Source organism: Diorhabda carinulata, chromosome 6 (genome assembly GCF_026250575.1).
Source record: "Diorhabda carinulata isolate Delta chromosome 6, icDioCari1.1, whole genome shotgun sequence".
Lineage (NCBI taxonomy): Eukaryota > Metazoa > Arthropoda > Insecta > Coleoptera > Chrysomelidae > Diorhabda > Diorhabda carinulata.
In genome coordinates, this window is record NC_079465.1 from 25,000,725 (window position 1) to 25,023,974 (window position 23,250).

Sequence of the window (23,250 nt, forward strand, 5' to 3'; positions counted from 1 at the left end):
CCTTACTTTTATATTAATGATACCTCTTTCTCGATTTGACGTTGTTGTGCCAGTATCAATTCATCTTGATTCGGTTGTTGATTATTATCGTTCCCGGCTTTACTCATACTTTCTCCTTGTTCGCCCATGAGTATTAACGAATTATTTCAAAGACAAGAAATCTCTACCACAAACTCAACTATACACAAAAAATGTTTGTCAATGGCTAAACATCCATCAACGTGTAATAGTCTTTTATGTAAATAGGTTTTTTAACGAAATGTTTATTCGGAAAAACGTGTTTATAATATTGATAACATTACTAATCTATTTCTATCTATTAAGATTGATCAACAAATTTTAAATGTTAAAAACTGACAAGATTAAATATCAAACAAACGAAAATCTGACAGGCAACACAAATATACAGTTTTTGTATTGTGAGTTGCCTACTTATAGTGATATTACATTTCGTGTAACTCAGTGAAATAGCAAGATTTTTTTGTTAAAAAATATTTCTAATCACATTTTCTTACTTAACATTAGTATATATCATTATCACGAGAATAAATCAAACCCGGTGTTGATAAACATAATATAAAAGATTTTTTTTGGCATACAACGGAATATTAGTCATAACTACTGCCAGCTGATTTTACATATTAAATTTTAAATAGTAAAAGTAGGGTTAGTGTAACTCGTGCTATCGAAAATGTCTCAACAAAAATCGAAAAAATCAACTTTTTGGATGCAATGTGACCATTGTTCAATTTTTCTAAATACAAAAGATACAGATCAACATAATAATGATTGTCCACCCGATATTAAAGTCGGAGCCTATAATTTTGTGAAAAATGAAATTCTCTATGGAACGTTGGATCAAAAAGTAAATGAAGAGATAAAAAATATATCTTCTAAAGATAAAGAAAACCTAGTGTTTTTAAGTGAATCTGTAATTAGATTGTGCTCTTTAGCCATTGGTGATTATGCAGTAATTAGTTGTTTAAATAATAAAATACCTCCTGTAGCGAAAATTGTATGGCCTACCACGGAGAAATCACTTACTTCAGTATTATTTACTAAAAATGGTAAGTTTCTTATTTTAATTCTATAATTATCAGGAATATCATTTGATATTTTAGCTTTGGACATAGGTTCTTTAGAAATTAACGAAAGGGTTGCTGTTAAAAGATTACCAATACCAGTATCTGAAGCTACGTCAATATCGTTATTAATAATTAATAGACCCAAATCTTTAGACATAACTCCAGAACTCTATAATAGATTAAGTAAAACTTATGAAAACAAAATTATTACTAAGGGAAATTTCATTAGTGTTATGTTTTATGGAAAAGAGTTGAAATTTGAGGTAAAAACATTGGAATCCTCAAATCACCGTGATGATTCTGATTTAACTAATTATTTTAGCGAACTTTGTATTGGTGATCAACAGCCATTTTATAAAGTTACATCAAAAACAAAATGGACATGTTTCAAGTAAGTTTGTTAATATTTCAAATAAAAAAATGTTTTAGAATATATATTCCAATTTTTGTTTTGTATGAATAATTACATTACGATTTAAATATATTTTTATCTCTATTATGAATAACACAGTTTTTTGGGATCATTTTTGGATTTCTCACTTTTCATCTTGGATATGTTTGTTTATGTTTTTTCCACCCACTATTCTTTGACAGTAATATGTTAACCTAACATTTAAAACTGTCACGAATGTGATTAAAGAATTTCTAACTTCACATTTTCTACTTTTTCAAACGTTTACTTGAAATTTTATCAATTGCTTTTTTTAAATTGTAAAATGTTTTCATGTATAAAAAGATCTAAACCAAAATATCTCTTGACATTGATTTTTTTTTCTCATTTTTTATCTTGAATATACCTGTTTTTATTCCCTTTTAGTTGATAGCAATATGTTAACCTACCTTTGAAAACTGTCACAAATGTCACTTACTTCATTGTCATCAATCAAAGGCCTAATACATTTTCTTCTTTTTCTTTCAAATATTTTTTCGAGATTTCAATAAATTGCCTTTTTCTATATGGTAATATAATATTTAACTCATAGGGATGAAGAATCTTTTCAAAAAGAGTTTGAAAACAAAGTTTTCGAACGACCTGCCGGAGTAGAAGAAGAAATTAACGAGATCGTAGATTTAATAAATTCCTGTTTTGAAAATTCCGTTAATAAATCTCGAACAAAAGCCGTATTACTTTACGGACATTCCGGCACAGGAAAAACAATGATATCGCAATACATTTCTTCAAAATTCAATGCGAATATCGTGAATATCGGCTCTCCAGATCTATGTAGCACCAATTCTAGTTCAATAGAAAAATATATCAAACAGTTATTTGCCGAAGCCGCAGATAATTCTCCCAGTATAATTATTTTGGACGAATTCGATATAATTTGCCCAACAAGAGGTACGAGATTAACCGAAACAGAAAAGCGAATTGTTTCTACTTTCCTGAAAATATTCGACGAGCTACACAGCCGACAATTGTTAAAAATATTCGTACTGGCAACATCAAACAAACCCGATAACATAGATCCAGCTTTTAGAAGATGCGGTAGACTCGACAGAGAAATAGAAATACCTACACCGAGTCCTCGAAGTAGAAGAGCGATTCTACAAACACTTTTAACCCAAATGAACATCCGAATAGACGAAAATAACCTTCAACATGTAGCCATGAATACACACGGTTACGTAGGATCAGATCTGGTTGCTCTGTGCTCTATGGCAGCCTTGAACGCTAATAGAAACAAACGGCTTGTTAAAATTGAAGATTTTGAATATGCACTGAAACGAGTTAGGCCTAGTGCGATGAGGGAAGTACAGATAGAGGTTAGTAAATTTTTTTCTACAGCCTAATGTCACTTATCCAACTTTAACCTAATCTTAACCTAGTCTAATCTAATGTAACCATAACCTATCTTATTACCACCCACCCTTATCATAACTTCAATCTAGCTAAACTTAATCTTGTCTAATCTAACCTAAATATAACCTAGCCAAATCAAACTTATACAACTTTAACCTAACCCCAAATTAATCAAATTTACTCTAGTCTTAACCTTATCTAACTTAATATTAACCTAGTCTAATTTAATCTAATCAAAACGTAGCCTAATCTAAACCCTATCTAACTTCAATCTAACCTAACGACTACACCCCAATCTTGTCTTGAACGTTAGAAAGATGCGATTTCTTTAAATGGTGGAAAATTTTAATTTATAATAAATTATGAAGTTAAAATTATACATGAGAAAATGACAATTTTGGGAGGATTTTTTTTATTTAAAGCTGCAAGAACATGAAAAATTAACTTTTATTTATAATTTGTTCGATTTTATACCGTCAAAATCAACGAACAATTTTATGATTTTATCATAGATATCGAATGTTAAATGGAGCGACATCGGTGGTCAAGAAAAATTAAAAATGATACTAAAACAAGCAATCGAATGGCCTTTGAAACACCCCCAAAGCTTTTTGAGATTAGGAGTAACACCTCCTAAAGGAGTGTTGATGTTCGGACCACCAGGATGTTCTAAAACGATGATAGCCAAAGCGCTGGCTTGCGAAAGTGGTTTAAACTTCTTATCGATTAAAGGTACTTAAATTTTAAAACATCGTTTAAAACCTTTAGCTATTTTTCGTATCCCTTTAGGTCCAGAACTTTTCAGTAAATGGGTGGGAGAATCGGAACGAGCGGTTAGGGAAGTGTTCAGAAAAGCACGTCAAGTGGCGCCGTCTATAATTTTTTTCGACGAAATTGATGCTTTAGGTGGCGAACGGGGAGGTAGTACTTCCGGTACCAACGTACAGGAAAGGGTATTGGCTCAATTATTGACGGAATTAGATGGTATCACACCTTTACAGGACGTTACGATTTTAGCCGCAACGAACAGACCGGATAGGATAGATAAGGCCCTTCTTAGACCCGGAAGGTTAGACAGGATCGTTTATGTTCCTCTACCCGACGAACAAACCAGGAAGGAAATATTTAGGATCAAATTTATAAAAATGCCGGTAAGTTCATTTGGAGTTGGGAAAAAAAAGGTTTTTAGGTATATTTTTAGACTACAGGTGTGGATATCGATGACCTGGTGAAGAAAACTAATAATTATTCAGGGGCTGAAGTGAACGCTGTTTGTCACGAGGCGGCTATGATGGCTTTGGAAGAAAATTTGGAAAGCAGATTTGTGGAAATGAAACATTTCGAAAAAGCTCTGTGTTTAGTAACACCACGCACGCCTTCTAATCTAATTAATTTGTACGAAAATTATTTATCGAATAAAATTTAATTTTAAAATGTTTTTTTGTATTGACACAAATAACTTAACCTATAACACACTCTAATGAGAAAAAAATAGTTAGGAAGATTCCAATTTTGAAAGAAAACGTTATTCTACTTTTTTATCGCTCCTCGTATCGTTATATCGAGAATATACAATTAAATTTTGAAATTAAACTGTTTTTTTTATTCGCATAAATAATCTAACCTAAAACACCCTATCAAAATCACTAAGAGATTTTCAAACATTTAAAAAACCGTCATTCTACTTTTTAATCGCTCCTTGTATGGTTACATCCAAAACTTACAATAAAATTTTGACTTTTAAACTATTTTTTCTTTATTCACATAAATAATTTGACATAAAAATACCCTATTCCTTATCACTAAAAGATTTTAATACATTTTCAAAAGTACGTCACACTACTTTTTGATCGCTCCTCGTATAGTTATATCGAGAACTTATAAAAAATCTTAATTTACAAAATATAGATTTTAATACATTTTTTCTTAAAAAAAACGTAATACTATATATGGATCGCACCCCGTATCATCATATTGAAAATTTTATATTATGGAGGGTGGAGAAAAGGAGAACAAACTATGTATATGAAAAGTGATATTTGAAATGTCATAAATGAGGGTAGCATCAGGGTAAATTTTAAAGGAAAGGTTAAATATAATTAGTGAGAAAATACGAAACAAAGTTACCTTTTCTATACACCAACCCCATTCTGGAAGGTTTTGTGAACTGTTATTTATCGTATACATAATAAGAAATATTTTTTTCTACCCTCAATACTTTATATGCGTCCTTTGATCAACATGAACTCTAAGTTGTTTGCGCCATCTATTAACAAATAGTTTAAGCTACTGCGCTATAGTAATTACTCCTTTTTGATAGTGTATTTTAGAATTAACTATTTACTCGGAAAATAGCTTCTCAGAAGTCAATAAATATACTTAATATGAAAACTTCCATTTAATAGTTTCCATATTGAAGGAAAATAATAAAATGAACGGAAACATTTTTATCAATGTCGTTGTTTGCCATCTATTGACGAAAGTTGCAACAATAAAATCAATTAAATCTGAGTTCTAAATTTTTGTATTAGGAACTTGATATTTTAATATTTAATCAATCTATTGAAATTTCAAAGTATTTAATCGAAAAATCATATTTATAAAATAAAAAACAAATCCTCTTTGCTTCTTATTAGCTTTCCTAACTGTGACAGTTTGTCTTGACGTACGCATCAACCGACATTGTTTTATTTTATTTTTAGTAATTATTAATAAAAATTGTGATGACTAAAAAACTGTTTTAAATATAACGATTCATAATAATGATAAAATTATTTCAAAATATTTTTAGCCTCTTAAATTATATTTGACACCTATCGACGAGAAGTAATAACTGTCTATTAATAAAAAGAAGAGTTGTCTACATTTCCGGTATAATAAAAATCGGTTTTGAAACTTTTCGCGCTATTTCAACCCAAACCTAACCTTATCGGTGATCTAAAAATTTATTTTTTAAACATTATTTAAAGTGTGAAGTTTTTGGTTTATAATATGATTTCGAAAACAAACAATTCCAAAGAAAACTGGAACGTGGAGTTGAATAAGTTGAATTCCTCAAGCTACATTGTTTTACAAAGTTATTTCATCAGGAATTGTTAGATTTGATACTGGAATGATACAAATTACAATGTAAGTTTATATACTTTAATGTACAAGAAACATTTCAATTTAATAATAAACGAAATTCATTTTATTTGGGTGTGAATCTAATGAAAATATAAAAAAGCTTGAACATATTCACATTACGTTTGAAATTCAATTTATAGATACATATTCACACTAGATTTGATGACTGCAAATATAATAGATCGAAATATCTTCGATTTAGGATTTATAGCATTCTATCATGATAAAAAGAGTTTATCATCTCTTATTGTGATGTGACTGTCGCAAATATCATAAAAACTGAACTAAATCACGAAATATTTGTGTCAATAGTCACCCTATTTACAAAAAGGTAATCATTTCTTAGTAATTATGATTAACAAATGCAAAACTTGAAAAAGCTGATATTAAATGAATTATGGTGTAGATAATCAATTTATTTACTGAAATTATCATATATTCAGTAACGAAAAATAAAAACAAATATATCAACACAGAGGAGTATTGAATAATTTTATGTCTTATTAAGAATGAGTCATAGAAGGAAAACTTTTATTTGTTGTTCTATACAATGTTCTGTTTAGTTTTTTTGAGAATAGGAAACTGTTACTTTATTTTTTTTTAATTTATGATATACAAACCGCGACTACCAAACGAAATCCTTTCTCAGTTTGGCTTTAAATGCGCAGTTTTGCTAGTTATTGGTCTTCGTCGGCTCCAGTAGGACGTCTCACAGTCCAAGCATACAGCGTTGATGTTATGTTCCGCGAGACACTCAAAAATTCTCGGAATATAAGTTTTTATATTGTTTCTAATCGGTTATTGAAAATTTTTTTATAAAATTTTGTACTAGTAGATGAGGTAAGAAATATTTTTTGAAAGTACGTTTATTTAAAATTATATTAATTGAATATTTAAATGGATAAAATAATTTTGAATGTACAGGGTGATCCAAAACTTTTATCAATTTCAAGAGTTTTTTTATTAAGATATTTATACATTATACAGGGTTGTTTCCTAAATTTCTAGTTACGTGAATTCATTTCATCAATTTTATTCACTTTAGTGCCCTATAATTAACAGGTATCGTCTCTCGGCGTTAAATGTTAAGTTCAAGGCTTTTATATATACATATTTATCGATATAATTGCGTATATTTTGCGGGTTTCGTTTTGTTCAAATAGCGTGTTTCAATGAATCGTTTCCAACTTGCAAATCAGTCACACAATGCAATTTAAGAAGTGACTACTCAAACAATGACCGTCGATAATTATAATTATTGTTCTAATGTTTAGTAAAGATACGGTTTCACTTTGATATTTTTTTTTGCATGAAATTTGTAATTCCAAACATGCTATCGATTTTATTATCTACGATGGCAACGAGAAAGTTGATTCATGACTCCTAGAAAGATACACAGAAACGAAAACTGTCCAAATAAGCTATATCTGAAATGCTAGCGAACGGTCGTTAATCATCTTTTAGGGTTTAGTGTTTGTAGGATACAAAGATAATACGTTGAAATATTTTATATCAATTGAAAATGAATGTTTTTCTTTGGAGAAAACTATTGTTTCACGCTAATTTTATATAAGTATATCTACAGTCTTATTTTGATGTTCACGTTAATGTACGAGGACTGTTTCACGCAAAAGTGACTTTTCAGAGGTTAGTTTACGAGGGTTGGTATTTAAGTTTTGAGATAGACAAATGAAAAAATATTTATATTAGATATGGTTTAATTTTTTTTCAAAAATATGTGATTTGAACGTACCAATCGCCTCTTCAGGTGTAGAAAACCATTGAACTCGCAATTTATTTTTGATCTACGGGAATAAGAAGAAATTATTAGGTGCCAAACATGGAGGAACCATCAATTCGATGTTTTGACTGTTCAGAGACGTTTTTGTTTGAACTGATTTGTGAAAGTTCGCAATGTCATGGTGGAGAATGATTCGTCTTCTGCGGTTGGTTTCCCTTATTTTTTCGAACGCTTTTTTTGAGCGATTATCAAATTATGCGGTATCCAACGCGAACCAATCTTTTTGACAGTCAAATGTGCCTCAATCTCAAGGCACGTCACATGACGATCTTACAATTTCAGTTTACACTTAGCTTCGTTATTTTCTGGCACAACAGCCGATTTTGGACGAGTTTTACGAAACATGGTGGTTCGAGATGATGCTTTATCACCAAAAGTCGATCCGAGTTTCAATAATCTGTATACAACTCAAATAGAACTCGAATGACAACACGTTGTGAGTACGATCATCATTAAAAATGTCAAACTTGATGGTGGCAATCTCGGATTTGACATATTCACGTCAGTGTTGCAGTGAAACCTAATACCTGGGCTCCCGAGCACGCTGTATCAGAATCTGTGTTGCATAGTTTCATTTCTCCATAAAATCTGTGGTTTTTGGTATTTTTTAGTATTTTTTTACACTCTAGTTGTTGATTTAAGCAACATTTCCTCGATAGAAACTGAATGAGAATGTAGACATGTTCATTAAATCATAGTTTTCGAGTGAATAAGTTATAAACATTTTTTAATTCAATTTTCTTTATTTTCTTACTCTAAAAAAAAACAATAACAATTAATCACATCGGGTAATCGATTGGTGATGTCTTCGTTGTAGAAATCGCAAAAAAATTGGTGTTTTCTTACTGATTCGGATTTCGAGTGGAAGCAATCTTCACGAAATTTTATTAGAAAATTAAAAAAAATAATTGGTGGTCGAATATTTTCGAAATTATTGATGCGAGGCTCATTTTTCGATCTTATTTTCCCGGATTGGATTTCTTTGTACTGCCAAAATTATTTTCCTGAACACACTTAAATCTATTTATAATGTAGATAACAGGTGGATTCCATTTTCATTCTTGAAGAAAAAAAAAATAAATAAAACGATTAGAAACAATGCGCAATGTCGTTAATTCGAGTGTGATTTTTTGTTTAATTTCAAGTAAATTCTAAAAATAAATCATGGAAAATTTAGTACATACTCGCACTACGGTCTACCTCAGTTCCAGTATGGACGCTAGATCGCGTATACGGAATTGGTGGAAAAGACTCAGATTAAAAAATGTGTTGCAACATCTTGGATTGTTGGTATTCTTGATGGTATACACCGTAGCTGGAGGTCTAGTGAGTATTAGCATTGTACATTAAATTTCGTCCACCACTTGTATAACAAAATGGTAAAATAATATTTTATACAAAATGAAAAATTTTCCAAAACCAAAGTAGGGCTGAAATTGGGTCGTGGACTTTTCTGCAATACTACAATTGGAATTTTTGTTTCGTCCCGTTTTATTACTCGATATTGATCACACATGGTATCTCTACTGACTTTTTTAGGTAAAAATGTTGCGGTTGAACTTTATCAAACGTTGTCTTAGATAAATTTCCAACCCTTCGTATCCCCGATGCGGAAAGTCTCCCTAAATAAATTAAGTTAGTCGCCCGTATTTACTTCTTTCGTGTTATACTTTTATAGATGATAAAGAAAGCTTGGAAATATATTAGAGATAGTACACTTTGATGTTTAATTTTGCCAATATAATAATACTTCGAGATCCAACTTTTCTTTTAAGTTCATTCCATGAATGCGGCAATATATATATATATATATATATATATATATATATATATTTCAAGCTTTCGATGTCAAGGGAAATTATAAAATGTAATAATCATAATTGAAAGTGTCTAATTAATTAATAACTATCGGTCTTATCACTTACGTACACACAAATACTTTTTTCCATTTCCAAGCGTATAAAAATCGTTTTAACATTAAATATAATAAATTATTGAGGTCGAATATACACGAAAATCCTTAAAAGAAAAATGTTTGCTGTTGCTAATAGAAAAGAAATGGAGACAAAGTATTTTCCCGTAAATTTCAATTTCTGTTTGCTTTTTGTACTTTCAAACTTTGATGGGATAATAAATTTAGGTAATACACTTAAATAATTTATAAATCAAATTGATATTTATCGTCTTCCTCGTATAGCATGCTTAAAAACTTGTAAATAGATAAAACTTACCGACTGATAACTTCAATAGTTCTTCTTCTTTTTTATATACGCGTTGAATATCGTTCATTGTTCAAATTTTGACAGATAACCTCAGAAACATGGCGGAAGCTAACAAAACAATTACTGCCTTCTGTCAAACTGTTTTCACATCTCATTGATAATAGTGCAGTTGAATTTTTCACCACATTTTAGCTTTGTATGATTTATTTTTTCCAATTTATGAATAAAATTATAACGACAACTCAAATAACATCTCAAAAATTATATTAACAACATTTATTTTGACTAAAACTTCGGTACTATTTCTATTTCTTAACTATTTCGGTATTTAATCTCGTCTTTTACAAAAAAAAATTCAATTAGTTCTCATTACATCGAAATATAAATATTTTTTTTACATCTAAGTGTGCTTAGGATGTATATCTAATAACGTGGGTTTATTGAAGGTTTTATAAACTGTTTAGTTTGCCGGTATTTATTTTTATTTATTTATAAAAGGATTTCCATTCAATAACTATCGAAACGCTAGCCAGTAATGTCTAATGAAAAACATAAAATAACTGATTTCAAAGTAATAAAGAATTCTAAAATATATCACCGTATATTAAATCCTAAAACAGTCAGTAGTCCCTTCTTGAGTTCTTAATTCTTTTACATCTGATCCCTCCCCATGTTTCTATAATAGTACCTCTTCAAGTTCTTAATTCTTTTACATCTGATCCCTCCCCATGTTTCTATAGTAGTACCTCCTTAAGTTCTTAATTCTTTTACATTTAATCACTCCCCATATTTTTATAGTCGTACCTCCTTAAGTTCTTAATTCTTTTACATCTGATCCCTCCTCATGTTTCTATAGTAGTACCTCCTTAAGTTCTTAATTCTTTTACATCTAATCACTCCCCATATTTTTATAGTAGTACCTCATCAAGTTCTTAATTCTTTTACATCTGATCCCTCCTCATGTTTCTATAGTAGTACCTCCTTAAGTTCTTAATTCTTTTACATCTGATCCCTCCCCATGTTTCTATAGTAATACCTCCTCAAGTTCTTAATTCTTTTACATCTGATCCCTCCCCATGTTTCTATAGTAGTACCTCCTCAAGTTCTTAATTCTTTTACATCTAATCACTCCCCATATTTTTATAGTAGTACCTCATCAAGTTCTTAATTCTTTTACATCTGATCACTCCCCATGTTTCTATGATAGTACCTCATCAAGTTCTTAATTCTTTTACATCTGATCACTCCCCATGTTTCTATAATAGTACCTCTTCAAGTTCTTAATTCTTTTACATCTGATCACTCCCCATGTTTCTATAGTAGTACCTCTTCAAGTTCTTCCTCTTCTATAAAATATGTACTATCCGCCATTTTGAAATCCAAAACTGTAGTAATAACTTGTAGAATTCATAATTCATTTATATTTGATCCATCTACATGTTTCTTTTTTATTTATATCATCTTATAATTCTGAAATCTATTATTTTACTCGCCATTTTGAATCCTAAAACTGCAAGTACTTCCTTAAGTTCTTAATTCTTTGATAATTGTGCCATCCTTAGTCTTATATGGTTTTCTAATTTCAAAGTAATCATCGTTTCCGCCATTTTGAATTAGTAGTACTGCCTTAAGCTCTTAATATTGATCCTCATGCTTTTTTCTTCGTTACCCACCATTATAGGTTATGTTATTTTTATTATTATTTCTTTTTTGTTTTAGATTTTCAGACATTTCGAGTACCCAGCAGAAATATCTAGAGTGAGGCATTTCCAATCGGCTGTGCACGAGAAGAGGCAATATTTATTAGATTTGATAATAAATAATAACACGTACATAGCAGATTTAGTGTCTAGTGAATTAGTTGAATATGAGAGAATTTTAGAAAATTCATTCGAAGCTGGAATAACGAAATTTTCAAATGAAGAAACTGAAAGATGGACTACATTAAAAGCTGTTTTCTTTTCTTCCACAGTACTCACAACAATAGGTAAGAAATTTAATTGATATATTGCCTTTTTAATATTTCATAATATTCAATGGTAATTTTCAATAATCCGCCATCTATGAATCAGAACACAATTCACATTTTCAATACTATATTAGTTGTGTTAGGCCACCTAGGAGCTGGAATTAAAATATAAAAAATTACAGTTTACTACTGCCATTCGTTTTTGTATTAATTACGAAGTGTATCACCTCATAGTTGTTAGAATAAGGAAGAAATTATCTAATTTAAAAAAGTTTACGTGTTATTTGGAACTATATATGGTGTACTTACACTGAAAAACAACTTATTTTTCGAAAATAAGATATTTACCGAAGTGATATTATATATAAAGGGGTTCTAATGGTTTTGTCCTGGTGTAATAATTGATCTGTTAAAATTTTATGATTATTTTCTGTTTGCGCATGCTCATAATTAGTTTGGTTTAATTGAATGATGCATATAAATGAACCCCGTTAATGTAAACGTAGAGCTTAAATTGTAATCTTATAAACCACGAGATACATTACCATAAATTTTAATTTGATATATAACCATATTTTATTCAGGCAATCTTATCTGATTTGATAAAGAAAAATATTGAAATTGGTATACAGGGTGAAATAATATACAGCACCGAAACCGAGAAATACGTTAAGTGAGGTTAGGAAATTTCATATAGACGTGTTCTAAAGACTTTTTTTTTTATTAAGATCGATTACTAAAACAAATTTGTATTCATGCGAGTTTTCCTTAACAATTTTTTGTACAACCTCAGTAGAATCATAAACTACTAGTTGATCATGTTAAGTAATGAAATATGTTATCTGGGCACAATTCCAAATTGAAAATGTGTATTAAGCATGTCAGTACATCGATATTTCATAAAAATAAATGACGTGTCTGCGTTCAAAGTACAACGAAAGCAATTTAAAATCGATTTAATGGAAAATGTTGGCAAATACAAACGTTTGATATCGGTGAATTGTGATTTTAATTATAGTAACGGTTTTTATTCGTGTAACCTACTTCCGAAACGAATTGGGTCAATATTGAATATCAAAACAAAGCTAATCACTTGCATCTGTTATTAAAGTTTCGAATATCTAGCAAATAAATGGAATTTCAATATTGTCGTAGCAATAGTTCGTTGATATACGAATTTGATTATTATAAAGTGTCTCATAATATGCGTCATTTGGCATTTGTTATGTTATGTAGTGACATCTATTGATAAACATTGATAGAATGTATAAAAAAATAAAACAGATACCTACAAAATAAATAAACACAGCGGATAGCGACATCTATTGATGAACATTGAGAGTGATTAAAAAATAAAATAGATACCTACAAAATAAATATGTACAAACAATAGCAAATTCTTCTCTTTTTGATGAAACTGACAATTTATCGAATGAGTACGTTCCACTTAACACCCGAAATACCCTTAATGTAGTAATATGCTTAAAATATGTGTGGTTTTGTGCAGTCTTCGCATGGATTGGGTTAAAACTTAATTTAATATAATTTCGTGTGGATATATGGTTGCATTTTTGACAAAAGTAGATTCAATTTTGACAACGAAATGGTAGACTAAATAAAATAAATATTACAAATTATGAAATTTAGAAATGCATATGGTTAAGTTTAAAGAAAAATTTCGTCATTTTTCATTGCTTGTGTGTCACAATGTTGATAATCGTGAAAAAGTGATCATTCGTTTTTTTATTATAGGTTATGGTCATATAGTTCCCATGACAACGGAAGGCCGCGCTTTCTGTATGGTATTCGCTCTTATCGGCATACCGTTGACATTAACAGTTATCGCCGATTGGGGACGTTTATTCGCCAGTACAGTATCAACAGTGTTCAAACATATCCCACCACTACCGCCTAGATTCAGGTAAGTAAGGTAGGTACCTTGAAAATTTTTAAAATTTCTGTAATGGTAAAACATTTTATGTTCCAAAAGTGGCTAACGTGTCTTTGTATATTTAATATTTATAATTAGGAGTTTAATGGTTGCAAGAAGGACTTCGTCGTACGCATTCAGCGCCATCTGTTTTTTGTTTCTTTATTTGGCGGTAGGTGCGGGACTTTTTGTAATATGGGAAGAAGATTGGACATTTTTCGAAGGATTCTATTTCTGTTTTATAACAATGACCACAATTGGATTCGGAGATCTCGTACCAAGTAAGTTTATTAACTTAAAATATTATAAAACCGATGTCTTTTTATTACCATCGTATTTAGTATGTGAAACCTACAATAGAGGTCATCATCCGTTTCTTAAAGTAAGTTCATATCATTTAGTATATGAAAGCAACGATAGATGTTAAAAGTCGTCTTTTGTTCCTTATAGTTATCTTCATTGTACTATTTAGTATCTAAAAGCAACGATAGATCTCATTAGTCGTCTTTTGTTCCTCTTAGTTACCTTCATTGTATCATCTAATGTCTAAAAGCAACGATAGGTGTCATTAGTTGATTTGTACTTTTTTAGTTATCTCTATTTTGTTATTAGTATCCGAAAGCAACGATAGATGTCCTTAGTTGCTGTTTTCATTGTTAGTCATCTTCGTTGTATTATTGTGTCTAATATTCAATATAGATGTCACCACTGCCATTGTATTTTTATATTTTGTAGGCACCTATTATGGCCTATTCTATTTAGTTTTATGGTATTTAACAATAGGTGCCACTAAGCGATGTCTTTTTCATATTGTAGTTACCTATTTTGCTCTATCAGTTTTACAATAACTTATAACAGATGTCACTAGTTGCTGTATTTTTCTGTTTTGTAGGTACCTATTTTATTATTCAGTAGGTACCTTCTTTGTCTTTTGAATTAACTTCATGGCATTCAACAATATGTGTCACTAGTCGCTGTCTTTTTCTAGGTAACTATTTTGACTTAGTGTTTAGTTTCAACGTTCAACAATAGATGACATTAACCGTTGTTTGTATTTGTTTTGTAATCACCTATTTTTTTTTATATAAGTTCAGTAATATAAACGTCGTTTAACAATAACGTAGTTTCTCCAATTGAAATATTTTTGGTCGACTCTGTATAATTTCATACGTAATTTCACCAAATAGTGCTTAATCGTAATCAAAAATGGAAATTCCATATTTTAATTGCTCGTAAATCTTTTGAAAAATGTAATAAAATGTAAAATTAGAATTTGTTTAATTTCAACATTACAGAATTACGTTCATTTAAGTGATAGTTAATAGTTGATACTATAAAATTTAATCAGTACTAAAAATCAGTGTTTAAAGTCGCAAAATATTTTTATTGCGAGTTAAAAGACTTTCGAATAAAAATAGATTAAGTAAACATGACTACAAAATTAAATATTTTATGTTGTTTGTGATTTATATTAAATTTTTCTTAAAAAAATCGCACGTACAATGATTAATAAACCTATTTATAGTTCACTGATAAAACTCACCGTATCTGTTAGGTTCCGGTTTTCATTACTTCTACGCCACTATAGATGGCGCTGCAAATTATTTTCTGGCAAGTACCCTTTCACAGAGTTCTGTATTAACGACACATTTTTGCTATAACATGACAAGATTGCGTGAAATAGAAATAAATGTATTTTACCAAATCAAACAATTACATAATTTTTTTTTCAAGTTATGGAGATATTTGATATTTTTCCATTGAAAACGTTGAAATCTGATGATTATGTATCTCATGGAAACATTATATCGTCTTCAATAGTTCCAAAATTAAGAATAATTATCAATTTCAATCGAGAACGTTGATTACTACGCCATCTCTAATTTCAAATGGATACTAAATTCTCAAGTATTACAGTTTACTATAAAATAGTAAATCAACTTCGTCTTATCTTCGGGTAAATGCCACTAGATGGCTATTACTAATAACTTAAATTTTTGGAAAAAATAATTTCAAAAAAAAAAACGAATTGATTTTTGTTGAGAATTGAAATCAATTTTTAGTCTATTCAATTCTCATTCTTATGGACAATTTCTACTATTTTATTGAGAAAATAAGATGAGTAGTGAAATTTTTCAATTTATCGATAGATTTTTGACAGTTTTATAACAAAATTCAAAACTAGTTAATTTTAAAAAAATTATAGGAAGGGTTGAGTTTAAATTTTGATCGCTATTTTTTGAAATATGGTACATATTCATAATATTTGTTGATCTTTTTTTTTCTATTATAGAACAACCCAAATATATGTTACTATGTACTTTGTATATTCTTGTGGGGTTAGCGTTAACCTCAACAATTATAGAACTAGTACGGAGACAGTACGCGCATTCTTGGAGACAGTTACAAGCACTAAGAGGACCTTTAGCTGAAAATTTTAGAAAATTAGCCGAAAACGCTCCAGGGTTGGATATGCTCGCCTTCCAACAAGATCTCATGAAAGTCCTCACAGTTGTAAGTACTTGTAGTGCCACCTATCGTCTATATATAAACTAATTGAAAACAAAAAATAAGACACCTTGTATATATATATAAGATTAGTTAGATTTTGTTTTGTTCTTCAAGGTTACGATGCCGAAACTTACTGGAGGTAAAAGAGGAAAGAAAATGAAGGATAAAGATTGGGAAAACGCGATAGAAGCAGCAATTCGAGATCTGACGGCGAACGCAACGGAGCACAAACAGCAACCAGTTTTACAGATCGTCATATACGAGAGTTCAGTGTAAATAAAAAAATTCTCACATAAACTGATTTTCAAATTTTAATATTGATGTTGGGATATTTCCTAATATCGTACGCTGTTGTTAAATTGATTTTCTTAGGTTATGTTCTATATCGCAGGTACATAAAAGGTGATATAGTAATTTTTTTCTTATTACCTCTCAATACATACTGAATAAGAACTTTATAATCAACTAACCTGTATATATACTAAATCTGTTAACTTGTTAACGTTAACCTGAATACGGTCCTGTTCAATTTCAAGAGTATGAAGTATGAGGGTAAATTGTGGAACTTTAAAAGAGTAGGTTAAGTTTTACAGTAATTTTAATAATAAAAATTGTCTCTCTCCTTTTTTATTTACATTTTTAACCTTCATCTTGATAATGCTTAGGCACTTTTGTGAATAATTTTGAGCACTACTTTTTATAACAGTTAAACAGGAAGTTATTACTATGCCATCTTCATTTCTAAATGCCTAAATTACGAAAGTCAACTGCGCTTTCTACAATTCTAACGGAGTACTAAAAGCGCAAGTATTGTAGTTTACTATGAAATAATAATTAAATTTTTATTACATCTTTGAGGAACCGCCGATAGATGGCGTTTAGTGGCAAACTAGTTGAAAATTAAAAAATACGACTGACAGTTCTTTTATCACCGTAATTGAATTTTATAAAAAAAGTTAGCAGACCATATTTATGATTATTAGTTTTTTTATTTAGAAAGTTCGCTTACGACGCTATCTTTCGTTATTCATAAAAAGTACAGAATCCTGACGTATTACAGTTAACTGTAAATTAATGAGAATGAACTTCGAGGTATTATCGATAGATGGACTTCCAGCCAAACCTAAATTTAGTTGTTTTTTTAAGGAAATCTAATAATTTATACCTCTATTCAAAAATGAAATTATTGTAGCTTTTTTTCAAAGATTTTCTTACCAGTGCGAACTGATTAAGAAGTTTTTGGATAAACTTGTATATAAATTCATTTTCTGGACAACTAAATACTTAACTGATTATTTTGATAGATAAACTATGGATAGACTCTACCTTATTTTTTTGTAGAATTTCATTTGTTATTTGATTCAAAAATAGAACAAATCACTGAGAAATTGTTAATTATAATGATTTCTTTATGTTAAGTAATTGAATATAATAAAAATTATGATAGCAATGATTTTGATTTCTTTTTTAATTAGCATTCCTGTATTAAAATACACAAAAGAAACAATTTACAACGGATAACCCTATATATATGGTAGTATCAGTAAAAAATGATTATTAATCAAAATAAAATCAATGATTTCACAAAATTTCAGTAAGTATCCTAATTTAGTAATAAAATATTTCTTCAAATACGGTTCTGTTTATATCACGACTCTGAAAGGTAAATTATGCAAATTTAAGGTTAAATACAGCACCAATTTTAATACATTTTTTAATTTTTACTTCGTTTTTCTGTTACTCAACTAATAATTTATAATGAATAACACTGTATATATGCTAATATCCGCAATAAATGATTACTATCAATACTAAAATAAGTTAAGTTCAAAAATTTCTACAACATATCTAACTTTATTAACAAAACGTAACCCCAAATACGGTCCTGTTTAATATCCTATGAAGGATGTTTGTAAATTATGAAGCTTTGAGGTTATGAATTACACTAATTTCAATACAAAATTCACCCTTTAATATAAATGATAAATAATATAAAAAAAGTACAATAAATGTTTGTATGTAAGCTTTAAACTCACTTATAGAAAATAAACAATTCCATCATCATTGCGTAAACCCGTTAAACGCCATGCATCATGGGGATACGTGTTTTCTGAGGATAAGTCTATTGTGAAAACGGAACTTTGGACCGTGTCGTGAGTACAAGTACAGTTGAATCATAATTCAGAGTGTTGATAGAGAAGTACATCGACCATATTCCATTATCGTAAAAACCGGTAAAGTGCCATTCTATAAATATATATACATATATATATATATCGTCTACTATTTCTGTTTTCTGTATTCACTCAGTGAAGTAGGTTCATTTTTAAACCGTTTTATTTAGTTTCGTGTTTGTTTTTCATTTAAAAAGTGTTTATCGAAGGATTGTGAAGCCGGTAAGTTTATTTTACGTAGTAATTACATTTTATTACTACAGACAAAACGTAAACAAAGATGGTGGTAAAATTTATTGTAGCATAAAAAAATAATATTTCTTAAATTAATTTTGGTTATAAAACTTCGATAGGTAGTTTGATGTTTATTGTCTTGGAATTTTTAATGAAGTTTTAATGAATATGTTAATGAGACTGGTGATTTCATAAACGACGAAATGTACTTAGAAAAACACGAGGTCATTGATGGAGGACTGATTAATTATTGTTATTTATAAAATAGTTAAAAATAAAATATCAAGTTATATTATACATTATATATTTATATAATATTAATAGTAACTTTTTGGATGTATCTATCAAAAATACGAAACATAACCTCAAATTTCATTTTCATATGAAATCGAAACTAAAATAAGCCATTGATGTTTTATAGAATGCAGGTCCGTATTTGCAGATAATTCCAATTATTTTTTTCTTACAATACCATATTAAATTACGTTATATGGGGCGTTGAAAATAAAAACGATTTACTAGAAGATATAGAGAAAACGAAATTTTCAAATTAACGTTTTTTATTATTAATTTTATTATGTTTTCAATAAATTAAATCATTTTTTTGGGTTTAAAAAGTATTACGTCGTTATGATTAGATTTAAAAATATATTTGTCGAGGATTATTTTCAATTCTAAGTCAATTAGATCAAAAAATTGCGTAACATCCTTTAGGTTGAATTTAAAATAATTAAAATCGATCAATATTTGATGGAAAAATTAGTTTCAATAAAATTTAATGATTCCTAATGACCTTATTTCATTTTGTTAATATAACTTTTTGGAACTGCTAACATCTCTACATTATTCTATATAAATTAATAGACGAAAACTTCCATCTCTATTCTTTATTAAAATTTATATTAAATGAACTTGAGACTGAATATTTTGTCTAGCGATATACAGAAACTAAAAAAAATTATTTTTAACCTTTCTTATCAATAGTTTTTATAACTTTGATAATTTTAAGTCTGTTTTTGATCGATAGGATTCATTCTGTGCCCAAATTTTAATTGAAGAACAACTAAGTGGTTTTTAATATATTCAAAAAAATATAAATTATATTTGTAAAGGTATGCTTTTATCTATTATTAAATACTAATTTTAAAATATTTGTTAATGCGTTTTCGAATTTTAAATATAATCTAAACTCATATTGGTTCATATTCAAAATTTTTTTTGGACAAAATAGTATACATAATTTTTTATTTGTATATATATCAAATTCAAAGTAAATCTAGGAAAGTGCTGACATCATCAATTATGTTTTTCGTCCTATTTGTGTGATTATTGAATGTCTTTTTGTTCTAATTCGGTATCTACCCTTAGGATCATAATAAAAACACATTAGTTTGGCGTTTTCGATATCGTAGCATTTATTTAATTGAATAAATGAATTCTACCACTTCAAAATTGCCAAATTAGCTTGATTTTATTATGATTATAAACCGGGCAAATACCAAAAGTATTTGTCATTTATTTTCTCATTGACATTATATTTTATTTGTCTAACCTCATTTTATTTATTTATCATAACAAAATGGAGACAATACGTGAAAGATTTCAATGCTACCAACTTATTTAATGACATCCATTTTCGTTTAACGAACTGACAATTTATATATATATATATATATATATATATATATATATATATATATATATATATATATATATATATATATATATAGATGTTGCCACATATCTTGTAAGAAAATAAACATTGAAATATCGTTATTTTATTCTTTTAGATTTAAAATCAAAATGTCTGCTAACGATATTTCTCCTGGCAATGCACAGCTAGCGTTAAATCCAACTTGTATGGAATCTGTGAATAGAGTTACCAAATTACCTGTTGTAGATACAACTTTTAAGACTGCTAGTAGAATCTACGAGAAAGTCAAGGTGATTTACTACACTAGTCAACGAAAATATGTACTTTATTAATTTTTTATTCCTTAGGATTACAACGGACTCACACATTGGACCCTTTCAACTGCTGAACATACTCTTTGTACAGCAGTCGATCTGGGAAAACCCGCTGCGACTACAGTCATAAAAAATTTCGAAGGTTCCATTAAAAAAGTAGACGGTGCTCTATGCGGCGGTTTGGACTACATCGAATCCAAAGTACCAGCAGTTAAATTACCTCCAGGAGAAGTAAGGATAATTATAACATTCATATTGCTTCGTCATTTTTTAGCACTCATATCCCGCATTCATCCATCATTTTTTAATCTAACAGTTTCTTCTTATTTAGATCGTTTTACAGGTTTACAACAACACCAAGGAGTACGTGAATAGTACGGTGTCGCCAGCCGTCGAAACCGCCATGTCTTTCGCCGAACCCGCTTTTAAAACTGCGATGCACATCGTCGAACCGGCTCTTGGTTTAGCCAAAGCGGCTGTCGAGCCCGCCGTTGAGAAAGCAAAGACTATGATGGAACCTTATCTTCAACCGGCTTTAGATAAAGCTCAAGCCATCAAAGATGATGTTATGCACAAAGTCGAGGAGTACATACATTTGCCACACCAAGAAGGTGAAGTTGTCGAATGTTACGAGTGCCAACAAATCAAAAGAAGATTGGAAGAGGCTAATCGAAACGCTGCACAGGACCAAACCCAGGATGAACAATATCAATAATCTACTTTTTTTGTAATTTTAAATGGTTTTTGTTTTTATAATGATTTTTATGTAAGACTGTTTGTGTTTAGTAAAAATGGGTGGATTTTCAAATGGCAGAATTGATATTTGGGGATATATATTTAACTTCCCATGGTAAAATAAATGCCATGAATTTTATAATGTTTGTTAAGAATATTTTATACTGATGTAGATTTAAATTATTAGATGTTTAAATAAATATACATATTTTTATTCAAATAAATATTGCATTTTCCCAGTGCTTTATTTGAACCTTCTTTAATCTTTTGAGGTAATGGATTTATCAAAAAAATTAACTTTTTACTTCTCAGACCTTTTTATATGTTTTTATTGATGAATAGTCTTGATTGTGATGTAAAATCAGTTTAAAATATCAGGTAAAAATTGACGTTCTGTCCTTGATCAAAATAGAAGTCCAAACGTCAAATCAAAACGATTCATCACGAAAATATAATAAAATTATACAACAATTTCATATTTTTATCAAAATGTATCTCGATTAATCAAAATAGTACCCAAATATTGAGTTACATCCATCATATTATGACAAAAAACATGTTTTTCACTTACTTTTCAAGAATTTTCTGCTTTGCCAAATAATCAATTTTTCGTACCCATGTAATTAACATTAACTTATATAATAGATTTACTAATGAAAATTTCGAAGTAAATTTATCTTTATAGTATCAAACAAACATGTTTGTTTAGTACAATTCAACATAATCGCACTATTAATTCATAAAGAATATATTAAAATCACTTTAAAAAAACACAAGTACTACTAAGTAATCGACATCGTTCAAAATTCGAATCAAACCCCCATAAAAACTACGCTTGGTTAGTAGCTGTCTGTCAAAACAAAAACGAAGTGGCTACTGTTACTATAACGTGTCTATAAAATATTTTCGCTACTTAAACATCTTGTTATAGCATACTATACTGTTTGACGATATTTTACTGGATTTATTTGCAAAAAACAATTAATTTACTTTCGTTTTAACTGAAAAATACAAGTTCCTATTATTTTATTAAATAATTTCACTTGATTATTCTTCTTTTTTTTGCACATCAAGAATTAATACATGATTAACCATAGATTAATAAAAAATACAGAGAGACTAAGTATTTTATTTGTATTATTTCAATTTTAAGTTTTACGATAAAATATAGAATTCAAATAAGATATGGTACTTCTATTATTGTAAATATGCTGTTCTTTACATATCATCGTTACTTAAAATCATCTTTATTTTTATAAATATGAACATTATTGTAAAATAAAAGAACAAACAAAAGACTGAACAAAAGTGTAAACGAAATCATTGGTCGTGTATTAAGGGAAATTAAATTCTAAGCATTGGTAGCCATGTGGTGATAATTTACGGCGTTATTTATTATTGTTAAAATCAAATTGTTTTGTTTTATTTTTTATTTCTTATTCGTCATTTGCTATTTATAACGAATCATTTAGTAATAATTATCATTCTATATGACATTATTCGATTAAATTATATGTAAAATAACACTTTATGCCAACAGACACAAAAAATCACAACGTGGCAACTGTGCATAAAAAATGTCAAATAAACGGCATTTAGATCGTAATAAATTGATATAAAAAAATGAATGAATTAAGTTTTTAAATAATTGGAAGTGCATTTATCCTTACGACAACTTAAAGGATTTTAAA

At 29.0% G+C, this 23,250-nt stretch overlaps 4 protein-coding genes across 12 annotated transcripts in view; 3 read left to right on the forward strand and 1 right to left on the reverse strand.

Moving 5' to 3' along the window:
• Positions 1-23,250, reverse strand: part of LOC130895636 (ubiquitin thioesterase otubain-like) — a 31,457-nt gene that overhangs the window by 1,821 nt on the left and 6,386 nt on the right. Inside the window, exons 1-2 of one of the 2 annotated variants that reach the window (XM_057803059.1) lie at positions 1,926-1,943; positions 24-178 (exon numbers count right to left, since the gene is read on the reverse strand). In XM_057803059.1, the coding sequence (XP_057659042.1) occupies positions 24-128 (105 nt within the window). In that variant the 5' untranslated portion in view covers positions 129-178; positions 1,926-1,943. Of the gene's footprint in view, positions 1-23; positions 179-1,925; positions 1,944-23,250 lie in introns of those variants that run through there. The other variant, XM_057803058.1, reaches the window with a different exon arrangement.
• Positions 600-4,323, forward strand: LOC130895628 (ribosome biogenesis protein SPATA5-like). Its single transcript, XM_057803042.1, has 6 exons — positions 600-1,067; positions 1,122-1,476; positions 2,069-2,852; positions 3,402-3,621; positions 3,679-4,040; positions 4,091-4,323. Exons 1-6 carry the CDS (start codon positions 692-694, stop codon positions 4,313-4,315), a joined length of 2,322 nt encoding a protein of 773 aa, XP_057659025.1. The 5' UTR covers positions 600-691; the 3' UTR covers positions 4,316-4,323.
• Positions 5,734-17,898, forward strand: LOC130895632 (TWiK family of potassium channels protein 9). Of its 5 annotated transcripts, none has more exons than XM_057803051.1 (7): positions 5,734-6,018; positions 8,962-9,142; positions 11,758-12,025; positions 13,760-13,928; positions 14,037-14,218; positions 16,231-16,451; positions 16,563-17,898. In XM_057803051.1, exons 2-7 carry the CDS (start codon positions 8,981-8,983, stop codon positions 16,722-16,724), a joined length of 1,164 nt encoding a protein of 387 aa, XP_057659034.1. In that variant the 5' UTR covers positions 5,734-6,018; positions 8,962-8,980; the 3' UTR covers positions 16,725-17,898. The 5 variants fall into 5 exon arrangements, with proteins under 5 accessions (XP_057659034.1, XP_057659035.1, XP_057659033.1 ...); XM_057803052.1 differs by lacking the exon at positions 5,734-6,018 and adding an exon at positions 6,711-6,855 and having other exon boundaries at positions 8,852-9,142; XM_057803050.1 differs by lacking the exon at positions 5,734-6,018 and adding an exon at positions 6,711-6,855.
• On the forward strand, positions 18,353-21,801 carry LOC130895638 (lipid storage droplets surface-binding protein 1-like). Of its 4 annotated transcripts, none has more exons than XM_057803065.1 (4): positions 18,353-18,844; positions 20,647-20,800; positions 20,858-21,055; positions 21,156-21,801. In XM_057803065.1, the coding sequence occupies exons 2-4, from the start codon at positions 20,660-20,662 to the stop codon at positions 21,537-21,539; spliced, it is 723 nt and encodes a 240-aa protein (XP_057659048.1). In that variant the 5' UTR covers positions 18,353-18,844; positions 20,647-20,659; the 3' UTR covers positions 21,540-21,801. The 4 variants fall into 4 exon arrangements, with proteins under 4 accessions (XP_057659048.1, XP_057659050.1, XP_057659049.1 ...); XM_057803067.1 differs by having other exon boundaries at positions 18,571-18,844; positions 21,168-21,801; XM_057803066.1 differs by lacking the exon at positions 18,353-18,844 and adding an exon at positions 19,744-19,968 and having other exon boundaries at positions 21,168-21,801.